Genomic DNA, 16,063 nt, shown 5'->3' on the forward strand with positions numbered 1-16,063 from the left:
ACATTATTATAATAGTGTATTCATGGGACAACTGATGAATCGTGCTCGTGCCATAAGCTGGAGAAGAAGATTTTTCTACGTTGTTGGTTTCAATCGTTCGCCCATATTTCTGCCCAGAAGGCCGTATTGAGACATGTTGTGTAAGGTTTAGATATTTGCTTGTCTAGTTGATTATTGAAGGGGGTTTTCCTCTTTGCCTGACATGGTATTTTTCCCCGATTTCAGGCAGGTTTGTATTCTGGTGTGATGGTATGCCGTTGCTAGGATGTTGTTGACTGTTAATATTCGTCTGTTTCTGCCGACATTTACAAATTAAGACATTTTCAGCTTTTGGTCACACTCGCCCGACACACGTACACAAACAAACTCACGAAACGCTAACTAAAATGTAATATTCCGCCAACCAGCCATCCAACCATCCGAGTAAGCTGTAAGTCACCAAGAAAACCTCCAGCTAGCCAACAATCCATGCTAAGTAATCATCCAAAGCAATCGGCCAACTGATCCCGCCACTGTTGTAAAGGTAATGATGTTAATTAAAATGTACAACTGTTGGTTGGTCGGTTGTCTCGGTTGCTGGTTGCGCCTGTTGTTTTGTTGCCTCTGAGATATTCGTTGTCGCTGTTGCTCTTGCCGTGAAACTTGATACTCCTCTTAGATCTTCGTGGCTTTAGCCTCCTGGATGGATGGCTGGTTCCACTGGGTATCGTTGTTGTTGCTGTTGGTATTGTACTGATTTAACAATGCGGATAACAAGACCACAAGCGACCAGCCCGTTGCTTAATGGTGCTGTCACACCAAAAAGAAAGAAAGAAACAAAATAATTCTTTCCAATAATGACGATACATATGGCTCATACCAGGACATCGTCGCTGTTACCGCTGTCGCCCGGGCATGTAGATGCCGGCCTATCGTAATTGTAATTTATTGTTATGCAAGTGTGTAATTAATTCGTTTATAATGTTGTAAATCACGATTGTTCAAGTACAACCAATTGCCAATAGGACAGTCGAAGGATATGTGTGATCGCAGATATTTTAGATTGTAACATTTTATGCGGATTCCATAAGCTTCTAGCTTTTGTTAAAAATCAATTTCATTTTAGGGTGAATGATATTATACCTCCAAGAAGTTCTGTTGTCCTTGTAGCACCAAAAACTAAAGGTTCAAGATTCCAACAAAGTACGAGAAACAGCTAAACAATCTTTAGCGGGTTGTTTTATATATTCCTGAAGTGAACTTATCCTCAGCCAACTAAAGGACCGGTATGGTTCGCCAACGTTAGTGCTACGCAGTGGAAAAATATTCAGTCCTGCCAGAATGCCGCCCCTATAACCGCAACAGGGTGGCTCCTCCTGACACCTTTCAATCACCTACATGAGAAGGCGACAGCATAACAAAATGCTGTCAATGCAATACCTGCGTGGGTGTTATAGACAAAGCCATCCGAATCACCATCTTGAGGATAGGTAACCTTCATGATCTAGAGAGAGAGAGAGGTGCAGAGGTATAAGAGAGAGCCTCTAAATGAAAAGGACTATCAAGCGGGACTGAATAGTATTCAGTCTAACGCGGTCTCAGAAGTCATTGAAGGATATAGTGTGTCGAACACTGTACTAGGAGATCATCCCCCTTCCGTCACAGCTGAAGAACGAGATCTGTCCCGACAAACCCTAGTAGTTTTGGCTCAATTACGATCTGGATGGTGCAACCGCCTAAATTGCTACTGCGCCCGGATTAACAGCGATGTGCAGAAGATCTGTGGCACAGGCCCACAGGCCAAGCCTACTCACCTAACTCCAGTCTCGTTATGGACACAATCCATACAGGTTGCATCCTTTTTGAGACTCGACTTAGAGGCAGAACCAGATTGAATGGAGTCAGAAAATGGAAACATAACGAATACAACTGTATTAGCTGCTACAGCAACAACAAAACTAAATGAAGAATTCTGCGTCGTGGAGCCGAGGAGGTACCACCATAATTTATGATGGAAAATGCTACACATGTCATCCTAAGCATTTGGACCTGACGGAAACTCTGTAGAGATCTTGCAGCAACTGAATGGACCAGGAGTTGAGGATCTAACAAAATTTATCAACATATCGTTCCTAAAGGTGATGGCTTAAGTCATCGGCTGGCCCGAAGAAGTCAGTCAAAAAGCGTTTTAAGTATTCTCATCTTAAATGTTTCCGACGCCTTAAAATGAAGTCGGACCTGAAGCCATGCAATGACGCCAGCAAAAGTGATAAACTTTAGTCGTCCGTTTACGAAGAAGCCATTCAAAAAGGCCTCATCTTAAGTCCTCCATCTTAAGTCATCGGCTGTCTTTTTTGTAAAAGAACTATTGCGGTGCTTAATTTATCAAATGCCGTAGAAACTGTCAATCTTTAGAATGCATTTTAGGTGGGAATACATAAAGCGCTTATTTGGCTGACTTAAGTCATCGGCTGGCTTCTTCGGAAATGAACAAAGGAGCCCAGGGCCAAAATCGAACTAAGTCAACCTAAAACTCCTTTGTTCATCTACGAAGAAGCCAGCCGATGACTTAAGCCAGCCAGATAAGCGCTTTATGTATTTCCAGCTTAAGGTTGGGAATACATAAAGCGCATATTTGGCTCTTTATGTATTTCCAGCCTTTATGTATTTATTCGGTATTATTTTGGGTGATTATAAAGATCATAAATGTCGTCTAATCCAAATACGTATAAGTATGTAATTCAATGTGTGTGTAAAGGTGAGAACGCATAGAAAAAGTTTTTTACTGGCTAAAGTTATCGGCTGGCTTCTTCGTAAAAGAACAAAGGTGGGTGAATGGGTCGAAATTGAACTAAGTCAACCTAAGTCTTCTTGGTTATTTTACAAAAAAATACAGCCGATGACTTAAGCCAATCAAAAAAGCTATTTATGTACTCTCACCTTTAAACTCTCAGTTTTACAATGTGCCACAAAATAACTTCGTTTTACTTGTTCTCACAACTTTAATTACTACTTCCGGGTGTAATATTTTTTAGTTTTGTTTATCGATTAACAAAATCGATTAAATCAATTCCCATAAATTATACATATTTTCAAAATATATCCAGTTCATAGCCATTGAGTTGCGTGCCATCATCACAATTTAATCACCTGCTGCGCACGAACGTTATCCAAGCTGGAGCCCTTAAAAACTCGTTAACACAATCATAATGGCTTGCAATGTAATGTCAAAATTTAAATGATTTTTGCGTTGTTGAAAATGAATGCCCTTTTTATGCCATCGAAGAGGGAGCCTGGCCTGTGGATGATTCTCTGTTGTAAAAATGTGTATGCGCACAAGAGCTTAATGGACATCTGAAACAATAACTGATATAAAATGTGTCGGGTTACCCTAAAATTTGTAACAATTGTTACAAATTGTTACTGGAAGTCGTCTGTTAACCCGAAAGTTCTGCAAAAGAGTGCGGTTGAAGAGAGACATTTTGACAGTTCTTTCTGTGAGAGTTTGCAAATTCTTGCTGGACAAATTTCTTCTTGCAATCACTTGCAACTCTTCTTCTTCTCATTCATCGACATTTAATCAGATGTTTTACATTGTTTATTTTTTTATTTTTATACCTTCAATTTGAAAATATTTTTTGGAATTAGCAAGACTTATTGTTTTTGGAGAACAACTTTACAAAATGTGAAAAACGTAAATATTTATATGTAATATGAAAATAAAAGAATATTTCCAACATTTTTATTTATAAAACTTATAAAATCGGTGGTGCTTCCTTTATTTTAATTCTTTATTTGGGGACAAATTGGTTTGTTTTGACAAATCAGCTGATTAGTTGCAAGCTTCTGCGGAAATACCTTATGTTTACTTCTCGTAATTTTCTTGCTAAAGAGAATAAAACTACCTTACTCTCTCAGAAAGAAGTTGCTGGACAATTCCTGCTGGAAAAGTAACCAGACACACCTATAATCAGTCGATATTCTTGCAATAAAAGTCGTGATTGGAGACGAGAAGAACAAAAATGTTCTAGTCTGAATTCACCAAACGTTGCTCTAATTTCTGGTTATATCAAGAAGGTAAAGTTTTTAATTTAACAGATGGTGCCAAAATACAAATTTGGTTGCAAATATTTTTATACATATCCGAAAAGTTTGTGCGTATGTGAAATAGCTGCGACGACGACTGAACTAAAGGTGGAAATACATAAAGCGTTTATTTGGCTGCCTTAAGTCATCGGCTGGCTTCTTTGTAGAGAAACAAAGGAGTTTTAGGTTAACTTAGTTCGATTTTGGCCCTAGGCCAAAATTACACAATAATTCTGGAGTGTTATCTTTGTCGTCCTTTTCTCCTTTGTTCTTTTACAAAGAAGCCAGCCGATGACTAAAGCCAGTCAAAAACGCCGTCCCAGTATTTACCCGTACAATTTAAAAACTAGCCAATTATTTAAAATGTTATGATTCATATGATATTTATTTGAATTACACACTCCTCTTGGTAGTTAAACAACCTTGTCATCTTGTATGATTTAATCGGATTTTGATGTCGATTTGATGGCTGTAATCTGTCAGCTTAAGTTAAGTTATTAGTCAAATATTTATTGTGTTAGATTTGAGGCGATGCTACACACATTGAAGAGTTGATACATGTGTACACTTACACACATGGTAGAAGAATACAGGTAGATGCATCAACGCTTGAGAACATTGACATGTCAATTTTTTTAAATGTTTCTTCAAAAATAAATAGTGTTTTATATGTTTTCTTATAGGACGTCATTCAGATGTTATTATAATAAGCGTTTTTCAACAATTTTTATAAATTTAAATAATTTTCATTCAACATTTTAAATTCCAAAATTAGTTTGACAGTTCATTGTCCCAGCAGCTGAGTCGATGCGCGTACCTATATTCTTCTACCATGCTTACACATAACAAGAGCCAAGAGTTTATGATCAGTTAGTGTGATTTAATATCGTACGATGTTCTTAACTGTTCCTTGTACAAAGGCGAGAAAGGAAACACAACCGTATGGTTTTATTGTTGATTCGATTCTGGGTTCTTTTTTAAACTTGCCTCTGTATTCTTTTTTATACTCCATACCTCAACGGTGTTTTTATACTCTCCACCTTGGAAAGGGGGGTATATTAACTTTGCCATTCCATTTGTAACATTCCTAAATATCCGTCGTAGACCCCAGAAAGTATATATACTCATAATCAGTATGAAATTCTAAGTCGATTTAACGATGTCCGTCTGCCTACCTATCTGTCTCTCTGTCTGTTGAAATCACGATACAGCCCACATTATTTGACATAGAGCTTCAAAATGTGGCAGAACAACTTGTATTGCGTCTGGATGGTTGGTATTGAAAGCATTGGTATAGCCGCATTCTAACGGTACCTCTCGATATTAGGTATTTTAATGACTTTCGCCTCATTTTTTCACCGATTTGTCCTAAAATTGCTAATTGTAGTTCATATTGGGTTCTAGCTTCGACGGCAGAGCATTGAATTTTTAGGTCCACGTTTTCCTATATAACGATACCCACCAATATTCGGTATTTTGATAATCTTAGTTCCTTTATCCACGAAATTATTTAAAATTTGGAATTTAAGAAGATTTGGTAAATGAAAATCCTTGAAGTATAAAATTGTCTAGAGAGATTCCCGTTTTTGGTATGGCCCCATATAACGGCATCACCCACCTTATGGTTTTTTTTGAAAAATGGTGGAGGGTGTTAAAAGTTCGGCCCGGCCGAACTTAATATTTTTTTACTTTATTTTTTTAAATTTGAAGTCTTGGGTTAACATTTTGAAAAAACTTTACGGGGGAGAGCATAGAAAAGGCTTATTTGGCAGGCTTAAGGGTGGAAATAGATAAAGCGCATATTTGGCTGGCTTCTTCGTAGATGAGCAAATGAGTTTTAGGTTGACTTAGTTCGATTTTGGCCCTAGGCCCCTTTTTTCATTTCCGAAGAAGCCAGCCAATGACTTAAGTCAGCCAGCCAGATAAGCGCTGTAAGTATTCCCACCTTAAAACATCGGCCGGCTTCTTCGGATATGAAAAAAGGAGCCCAGAGCCAAAATCGAACTAAGTCAATCTAAAACTCGTTTGTTCCTATACGAAGATGCCAGCCGATAACTTAAGCCTGCCAAATAAGCGCAAAAAGTAATTTGATATTTTAAAATCCTAATTCTCGCAAAGAATGTCAATGTATGGTCCTAATTTAACGGAATCCCATAATTATTAAAAAAAAAAAAACAATTTTAAAATATTAACTTAAAACTGCTGACTGATTTCGCAAAAAAAATTAAGAAGAGTTGAAAGAGATTGCAAGCTCAAATTAGTCTGGTGAGAATTTCTAAGGAATAAAATAGAAGTCAAAACTTCTCTCTCGAATGCCTCTTCTTCTGGAGATGAGAACTTTTGCGTTAACAGACGACATCCAGAAATAATTGCTACAAATTTTTGGGTAATCAGACTGGATTTCCTCTCAGCTTTACCTTCTTTCAAAAGAATGTATAAATTCAATATGGCGGCCTTTAGGAGGGATACTTGCAGTCGTTTTGTAAGAAAAAATTATCTTTCACTGTCCTATATCTCCTACTGTCCTTGTGTGTTGTATAAAGACGTCCACGTGGACGTGTAGAAAAATTCAGGTAGATGCATCAACGCTTGGGAACATTGATATGTCAACATTTTTACCTATTTCTTTAAAATAAGTAGATTTGTATATTTTTTCGTATCCGACGTCAAATGGAGGTTGTTATGATGTGCATTTTTTTTAAAAATTTAACAATATTTTATTCAAAAATTTCAATTCCAAAATTGGTTTGACAGTTCATTGTCCCAGCAGCTGTGTCGACGCGTCTACCTATATTCTTCTACCATGGTACATACGTACTTTTTTGATCACAGCGAGCGCTATATTCATCAGGTACATCTACCATGCCCTGTATTCTCCCAAACATACCATTTTTTTGCAATAAAACCACATTTTCATTAATTTTTTAGTTTTTATTGTTTTTTTTGTTTGTATTTTAAAATTGTGTCACACAATAATATTTTTGTTGTTTTATTTAAGACATAATAATAATAATTAACTGCAATTTAATTAGAATTGATTTTTATTTCGGCTGAATATAATTTGCTTCGTTCTTTGTTTGTTTTTTTCTTTTGTTTATAAAAATAATTAATTGCTAATTTTATGTATTTTCAATACACATTTTGCAAAATAAAAAAATAATTGATTAATATAAAATTATTTTTGTTTGTTTAGGTTTCGCTTAACAGATTACAATATAAAAAAAGAGAGAAAGAAATAATATATTACAAAGAAAGCAAGAGAGAGAGGGAGAGGAAAATCTTAACCAAAAAAGAGAGAAGAATTGCAATTCTACAATTCTTCAGGCTATGTTTATGGCGTCCATTGTATACATACATACCAAGATATGTCAAATAGAACTGGTTTTGTACACCCTCTATATAAACGTAGCCTTAGAAAGTTACTTAAACTTAATTAAGATATGTTACTTAAATACAAACAAATTTGTTTAACATTTAATTTAATTACTTGCTTTGTTTTGATTTGCTTGTTTGTTTTTTTTTCTTATCTTTGTGTTTTTGATAACAATTAAATTGTTGTTGAATATTGTTGAACAAAACGTTTTATTTCAAATAAAGTTTAACTTTAATGCAAGAAGATGAAGAAGAAGAATTTTATGTGGCTGGAGAGTTTGTTTTAGGGACAGCAGAGGCCAATCCTTGCCTTTTGATATGATTGCCTTGACCCTTCCTCCATCCACAGCAATTCTTTAACAAAATTATTATCATTTTATGTTGTTGTTTTGTTTTTCATATTTGGCTTATGTGTGTGTGTGTATTTTTAAAAGCTTTTTTATAATAATTAATTATTTGTTTTAGTTTTGTTTAAAGTTGTGCTCATTTAGAGTTGTTTGTTTGATTTATATAATTAAAATTAGTAATTGTGACAAGTATGTAGTAGTAGTTGTTGTTGTTGTTGTTTAAAATATATTGTTTTTGTTATAAAAAGTTAACATACATTTTCAAAGACTTTGAATTGAGAAGCCAATGAGAGGGAAAAAAGCTTGTGATTTGTTTTTCGTCCAAAGGGAAACTTGTCATGTCACCCTGTTGTTTAATTGTGAGTCAGTTAAAATACAACTCTGTCAACACCTGTGTACAGAGCTGGGTTCCTTGTGAATTATTAGCTTCTCCTTCAATGCAATGTGTATGTTTTTGTTTTGTTTAGTATTTGTTGTTTCTTTGAGTATAGGAGTATTCAATAAAAAGGTTTATAAAATTGAGTATATAATTATTTAAGAGAGAGGGATTATACATATATATAATTAACTGTGTATGTGTGTTGTTGTTGTTATTTTGATTATAGGATTTTCATTTTGAATACATTATATATGTCATTAAATTAAGCACCAAAATTAAATTTAGTTTTCATTTTAAATCTAAGTGGGGTAAAAAAAGAAAAAAGAAAGAAAACAATTATTAAAAAATATACTCTTTTTTTGTCTTGAGACATAGATACGTGCTTAAAAAATAAGTGTTGTTTTTGTTGTTGGGATCTAATTTTGGGTTTTTTGTTATTTCGTAGTCAACAGTTTCAGCTTAAAATTATAAAGTGTCTCTAAACAAAAAACGAAGTTCTCTAATCATCTCACAACCCAATATCCAACACTCACCCAACTCATGTGCAGAAATCATGACTATTCATGTCGCAATCATGGCATGGTCCAACGACCTGATTTGATGTGAATGTTGTAATTTTCGTCTTTCTAATTGAATTATCTTGACAATTTTATAAAATAAATTATGTCTACACGAAAACCTTTCATGCCAGTGCCTCTTAATAATGTTTTTGAAAAAATAAATCTAATTATTCATTTCCTTGTTTTTATACACTTAAAGCCTTGTGTTGTCGCAAAACCAAAAACATAAAAAAATTAAATGGTAATTTACAAAAATTTAATACGATTTGCAGGATTTTTGTTTCTTAATTAGCCCATGTTTTTTTTTTTTCTTTACTAATTATACTGTTATCTCTATTTCTATACCATGTGAAAAAATAAATTTCTCTATTCTCTTTTTTTTGTAATACTACAATAGTGTTGTTTCTCTTTTCTTAAAATTTAGATTTTCAATTATTTCTACAGAGTGATGTATAAAAAAGATGTCTACTTCTTAGGGTGGAAGGCAAATGCAGATGCCATAATAAACGCCGAATATACACAAACTGGATTTTTTCATGCGAGAGAACGGGAATTCCGGGAGTAAAGGTGGGAATACATAAAGTGCTTATTTGGGTGGCTAAAGTCATCGGCTGGCTTCTTCGGAAATGAACAAAGGAGCCTAGAGCCAAAATCGAACTAAATCAACCTAAAACTTCTTTGTTCCTCTACGAAAAAGCCAGCCGATGACTTAAGCCAGCCAAATAAGGGCTTTATGTATTCCCACCCTAAGGGGATCCCTACATACGAACTTCTCTCATGAAAAATGTTTAATATGTGGAATCTAAGGCCACGTTATGATTGCAGCACTTTGTGGCATAATTGACCAATCACAATAAAAATAACCAAGGAAAAATACATTAAATTTATCGGAATTGACCAGTTATTGTGGGAAAGAGCTTTAATGTAAACGTAGTGTAATTCTCTCTCAACGACACCGTCATTTGCCCCCCCGTCATCATACAAGTACGTATGCTCGGCCTGTGTTACTTCTCCTTTAAAAATACTAGAAAACTATCCTTTTTTGTCTTTTTTCTTCAAATACTATTTCGTCCGATTAAAATCCGCAGATATATATGGATTATTTTTTTTATATATAAATATAAAAGTAGTAATATGAATGTATGTATACTAGGTCTCTCATATAAAAATGTTTAAATTGGTGTTTTTTTTTGAAATGTTGTCTTGCAAATAAAACCAGAGGCATTAATTTCTATGATTACAATCTCTTTTGACCTGATCGGGAGTTGTTTGTGTTGATTTAGGAGGCTTTATGGTAAATTGTTTGTTTTCTTAGAACCTTATTAAAATGCTGGATCTTTTGTTTTGTTTTTAATAAATGCAGGATAGAAAAGTTATTCATATACGATGTGGGTTTTTATCAAAGAAATTTATAATGGCAGTCTCTAGGTAATTTTGTTTTTCTACTGCAGAAGATGTCTACTTTTTTTTGATAAATTCGTATGAAATTTTAGAAATCATAAATTTTAAGAACTGCTAGGTTGGAAATGATCAATAAAGAAACATAACTTGGATAAGGAGAGTATTAAAACCCATTCAATCTCAAATGTCAATTCCAAGCTTATTATTAATACGATTTACGTGACATATGTGCTACGGAATTGAAATTTGAAATCGAGTGGATTTAGTAGTCTAAACGAGCTCTAAAATTCTCTTTAATGCTAAACGCCGTTCTATTTACATTCAATCAAAGATCATAACTTTTCACAATTTTAATCTTATTTACCTCTATTTTTTTATTCTATTCTGAACACATTCATTCCAATACCCTTTAAACTAGAGATAAAAGTTCATTACAGTTATGAGGCCGCATTGCCAACTACAAGGCTTATGCCATGTTCTCACTACAAAATTCATTTGAAAATGCAATGATACAATGTCCCCAACTGAACTTGGACTCACGTTGACCCTTTTTTCTCGCACTCAATCATTACTATTCTATATTGTTGTTGTTGTTATTATTACACTTCTGAAGTTGCTCTTGTCTTAAATGCTAAGGTTTTCTAGGCAATTTTGGAAATCCCACAATTCGACGAATTTGTGGTGACATAATCTTATGTTAGTAAAGTTCAGTATGTTGGCGTACTGGCGCTGGAATCTTAGACATGCCACGTTCACGTCTGGGCGATACAATTACGGACATATCCCGCGAGGCATTGCTTTCACATGACGAAGCGGCAGAGCTACGTTTCGATGGTGCCTTTGTGGGTGGTGAACAACTGGCGGAACGTTCCAAATTACCATTACTATGGACCCAGGCACTGGTGAAATCATCATAGGCTGGTTTCTTGGGATTTTGTGGGCGTGCTGCATTCGCTCCACCCTGCAACTTGGTATTACTGGTCGAATATTGTAGAAGCAATGTTTTCATTTTCTCCAATATTTGGGCATCATTTTTCGCCGAGCTGGCAGCTTCCAACAGCTGTTGGGCCAATGGGGAATTTGCATGATTCTTGGTTGGCGATGTGGTCAATGATGCGGTGCAACCCTTTACCCTGCGACCATTGCTATCATAAATTATATGCGATGATCTGGTCTTTGAATTGCGTTCAAATGGAGATGCCGATGGTGCAGTGCCAGTATTGGGTGTAAAGGTATCACTTGACAAAGTGGGGCGTTTACGTCCCCCTCCAGTCAGGGCATTTCTACCACTCCAGGTATTATTAATGTTCTTCACTGTAGCTGTTGGTGCGGCCGCTGCAGGTGCTGGTGATTTACTTTTCCTAGCCTCACTGATGGCACTTATGGCTGCTGGTGGCTTTCTCATTGATCTGTAGACAGGCTTGGCCCGATTCATGACCGGTAGACCTGTACGTGAGTGTAAATCCTGTAGACTTCCTGTATTACATGTGCTGTTATCGATGCTACGACGTCTTTGCGGGGTTGCCATTGGCGAGTAGGGAATTTTACTTTTACTACCTGACAAATTCTTATTGGAAGCCGTTTTACTGGCATCTGTGGTATCATCGCCATTGCCAGCAAAAATCTTATTGGCAAAACCACTTTTCTTCAGGCCTGTATTGCTCGAGACATCAACGGTAATTTCTTCATCGGTAATGTAGATACCGGATTGCTCAAATTTATTTGATGCCACTTGAATGTGTTCGGCATTTAAGATGGCTGGCAATGATTGTGGACCATTGTCAATGTCATGATGGTGATGATGATGCTGCTGTAAGTCGTCGTCATTTTGTGTTGTGTAGCTATTGTCCATGGTTTCAGGAGTTTTTTGTGATGTATTGGTAATGTCTTCACTGGGCGAGAATTGAGAATCACTTGATGTTTGATCGTGACGCACTGGAATGGGAAAAAAGGGGGAATACAAGAATTTAGAGTTTGGTAATGAGTAAAAGATTAATTTATTAATTTATTAGCTGAATACCTACATCATAATTTTTCATGTAAGTGTGAACTGTCCGATAAGCAAAAAGTAAGACCATCTTCCCTTTATCTTTTAACATGAAGTTTACTGAATTCATGTTGCCATATGTTATATTGAAAATATGACAATAACAGCAACATTTATTTATGTCAAAAATGAATAACGCAAATCGTTTATTTTATGCTGATGAACTGAAATATAGGTTTATTTCACGAAACTAATTACAAATTCTTTGGACTACCAGTTACTTTTACAAAAAGCTTGCCATATCTCTGTAAAAATGCATCTATTTCCACACCTTTTACACGATAAACAGCTGATTTCCGTCCCACTGAAATCCATTAGAACGAAAAATTGTACGAACATCAAAGCGAACGAAAGCGAAAGCATTTCAGTGTAAGCGTTCCACAATATTTTTCCTTTCGCACCCATGCGAACACAAATGTCAAAATCAGTTACTTGATAAAATTAGTCGTCTTATAATAATTCAGGAGAATTGTTTCAACATATATATTGCTATCATTGAAAATGAAAAACCAAAAGGTGAATAGAAATGATAAATACAATTATAATATGTCAAAAACAAATATAATTCTTATTTACTCAATTTCAGCACGAAAAAATCATCTACAGTGGTTTCTATTTACCTGCATCAACATTAGCTGCGCATTGGCCTTTGCAGACCAAAAAACTTTTTTATGCCATTTTTTTCTGAATCCCTTTATTTGAATTGTATTTAAGTGCCCAATCGATAGCTGCACATTGGACATTCCTGCCTCGAAAATTTGGTAATTTTTTTTAATTTGGTTACAAAAGTTGTATTTATCTGCACAAGAAAAATTTTTGCAAACTCAAAGAAGACACTAAAAACTACCACTTCGTTTTTGTTTTGGTATTCGCAAAAACAATAACAACACAAGAAAAGAGCATGCATTAAAAACATATTCTCGCTTCCTCTCCCACACTAAAAGATGGTTATGCTGGATAAAACACCACTGATGCTCAAATACATATGTTGTGAATTTGTCTCTCTGAGTTTGTCTATCCATTGCTTAACTACTTTTGATGAGCTAAAAGAGAACACTCTTTTGTTTGAAGTTTCGATGACGCTAATGGTGAGCATTGCTTGTCTAGACAATTCATGAGAATTATGAATTATTTATTTTACGTTAAATTGTTGTGTTTAATATAATTAAACCACTTAATAAATGCATTATAAACTTTAAAAGATTCCCCATTGATTTTGGCTGGCTATTACACGTACGTAAGTAAAATAAAGATTGCTGCTTTGTTGTGCACGAATAGAAAATTAAAGATACCTGCACTTTTTGTGCACGTAAGTAAAGTTAAAGATACCTGCTTCATTGTGCAGATAAATGCAATGAAGCTACCTGCATTTTGGGCATAGCTGCACAAGATGTCGTGCAATTTTTGATTGTGCAGGTAAGCAAAAAATACTGTACTACAGAGATGCGGGCACTAGCTGATTATATGGAGGAGAAACCTGAGTTTAATAGAGGAGTGCCACTGGATAAAATGTGTGTTTAAGTTTAATACCATGGGTCCTCCTCCCACAATTGCAGAGTGGAAAGTGATAAGATAAGAAAACTCTGTTTATGATCTATTTGTCAGACCGGCGTTATTATTCACAGATTTGGGCTGATCAAAAGTCACGCACAAAAAAGAAAATATCAGAAAATAAAAGAGGACGGAGCTAGAAACAACAATTGATCGAACACTTTTCTTATAGAAGTCCCCAGCAACAAGCGGTAACATTTCTTGGTTATGCAGACGATATCTATTACTCCTTCTAGGCATTGGCCACCTTCTTAAATGCCATCGAGGTACACTTTGAATCTCCTCCACATCATCCATAAAATATAGGGCTAAAAAATATTACTTTTTTTTAAAAAACAAAAGTAAATTGAAAAAAATCATTGGGAAACTCGGAATGTTATTTTGTTTGTTTGTTTACAACTGAACTCTTAGTTCAGACAGAGCCAGCTGACGAAGGGTTGTATTTTTATTGCTTTTTTTCGCATAAATCTGTCATTTTGGCGCTTTTTGCTTGATTTCGCTATTAATTTTCCAACTTTGATGTGTCAATCATTTCAAAACGATCGGAACTTATGAAAAACTACTATTCAGAAATAATGATACGACGTTTAAACGGAGCAATTTTTTGCCCCATCAAGATGGAAAAAATTTTAATCTGTCACATAGATATTTAGGGCTTTGCTTGACTTTTATTTTATGCAAGAATAATAGACATCTAATATTCAGAAGATGGTTGTCAAACTTTAAGGGAAAAGTATTTGGAGACATATGTCACGAAGACTGAATACATAACAAACTGTTACAACATTCAGCTGGCAATCTACCCTTTTTCTACAGAGGAGTCAATTATTTCATGCTTTCCATTCATACTCACCATTATTTTCTGCGTCATCAATTGATGCTTGGCTATGTATGGACTCGCGCTTTTGAGCATTCGATTGAATTACACCCAAACTGCGATATCCTTCATCACTGATTTCACTTCCATTATCGCTAATATTTTCAAATTTATTACTATTTGCACTTGTATCGGAAGAGTTATGATGTCCGGCCGCATGTCCCGTCGACGATGTCTGATCAAAGGAATCATACTGGACATGACCACTATTGCCGTCGTGTTCCACGGTGATGGGCAATGATTTCGGGCCATTACTATACGAATCCAAGGAAGTTTGTTTCTTACGCATATCAATTAAACGCCTGGGACTTGGTGACATAGAACGGCGCACAACACTAGGTGATGTGAGCGACGAGGCTGGAGAAGTGTTGTTGCCAGTGGCCAGCTCTTGATGTTGTGGTGATGTATAGAATTTACGTTGTTGTATAGTTGGACTAGGGCTGCGATTTTTATTGAGACCTCCATAAACGGGTGCAAGCAACGATGATGACGAAGCCGAATGGTTGTTGTTGGCTAATGAGGTATTAACGTTGTTTACTGTGGTGCCAGCATTGTTGTGATTGGAAATACTTTTGCGTGCTGTTGGTGGTGATCTGAAAGAGGATATGAAGAAAAGAAAATAAGGATTAGTTTAGTGTAAAGTTAATCGTTCAATAAAAAATAAGTGGTATAATGCCGCAGCTTAAGTTTTAAGCCAATTGAAATGGAGTAAGTTGATACGGTCATATCGGTGCAACATTTAATACACACGTGTAGTAAAGGAAATGGCCTGGGCAGAATAGATTGAGTGCGCGAAGAATTGGGTATTGAAATATATTTCCCGGGACTAGAAAGTAAAGATAAGTGCAATACCAAATTTCTTTGATATAATAGAATTACAGTAAGGACAAGAAAAAGAAAGACTTCCTCTGAGCCTCATATTTAAAAATTTATGACAGAGATTATGTAATGACAGTAAAATGGTGGAATACTTTGTGTGTATGTGGGGAATTGTGGGGTGACATAACAGAAAATAAAAAGAAAACACAATGGTATTAGTTTTAAGTTTATCTAAGTTTGGTGGTTTATTATATATGTTTCTTTCCTTAACAATAAACAAAATCACCTTGTGTAATTTGGGGTGGCGCAGAGACCTTAGTGTTTTCTTTTCAACTTCTAAACGACAAGTAAACCCCGAGGTTCTTGCAATCACAGAGGATCGCGGTGACCACCGAGGATCTTTGTAGATTACTACTACTATATTCACAATTGTTTCCAATGAGAGCAGAGTCTCGTATGTATCAAAGTGAGCTAACCAACAACAACCACCGCCTGGTGGAATCTGCGCTCTACGGTCTCCGCCGAGGAGATGCTCGTGATTGACTGGATTCGGGAAGTTACTAGAACTTATATACTTTGCATTTTTTTTATCAGTTCAATTAACTAAAGGTTTCCAATCAACTGATCACTGGCTTAATTCAATTT

The 16,063-nt window shown here is 35.5% G+C and overlaps 1 protein-coding gene across 5 annotated transcripts in view; it reads right to left on the minus strand.

The window, feature by feature from the left end:
* Window positions 1-7,253: 7,253 nt before the first annotated feature.
* Window positions 7,254-16,063, minus strand: part of LOC101901389 (GAS2-like protein pickled eggs) — a 377,420-nt gene continuing 368,610 nt past the window's right edge. For 4 of the 5 annotated variants that reach the window (XM_059123065.1, XM_059123063.1, XM_059123064.1 and 1 more), the window contains 2 exons: window positions 14,576-15,192; window positions 7,254-12,059 (listed from right to left, as the gene is read on the minus strand). In XM_059123065.1, the coding sequence (XP_058979048.1) occupies window positions 10,822-12,059; window positions 14,576-15,192 (1,855 nt within the window). In that variant the 3' untranslated portion in view covers window positions 7,254-10,821. The remainder of the gene's footprint in view (window positions 12,060-14,575; window positions 15,193-16,063) is intronic. The other variant, XR_009342326.1, reaches the window with a different exon arrangement.

This window comes from Musca domestica, unplaced genomic scaffold, assembly GCF_030504385.1.
Source record: "Musca domestica strain aabys unplaced genomic scaffold, Musca_domestica.polishedcontigs.V.1.1 22, whole genome shotgun sequence".
NCBI classification, from domain to species: domain Eukaryota; kingdom Metazoa; phylum Arthropoda; class Insecta; order Diptera; family Muscidae; genus Musca; species Musca domestica.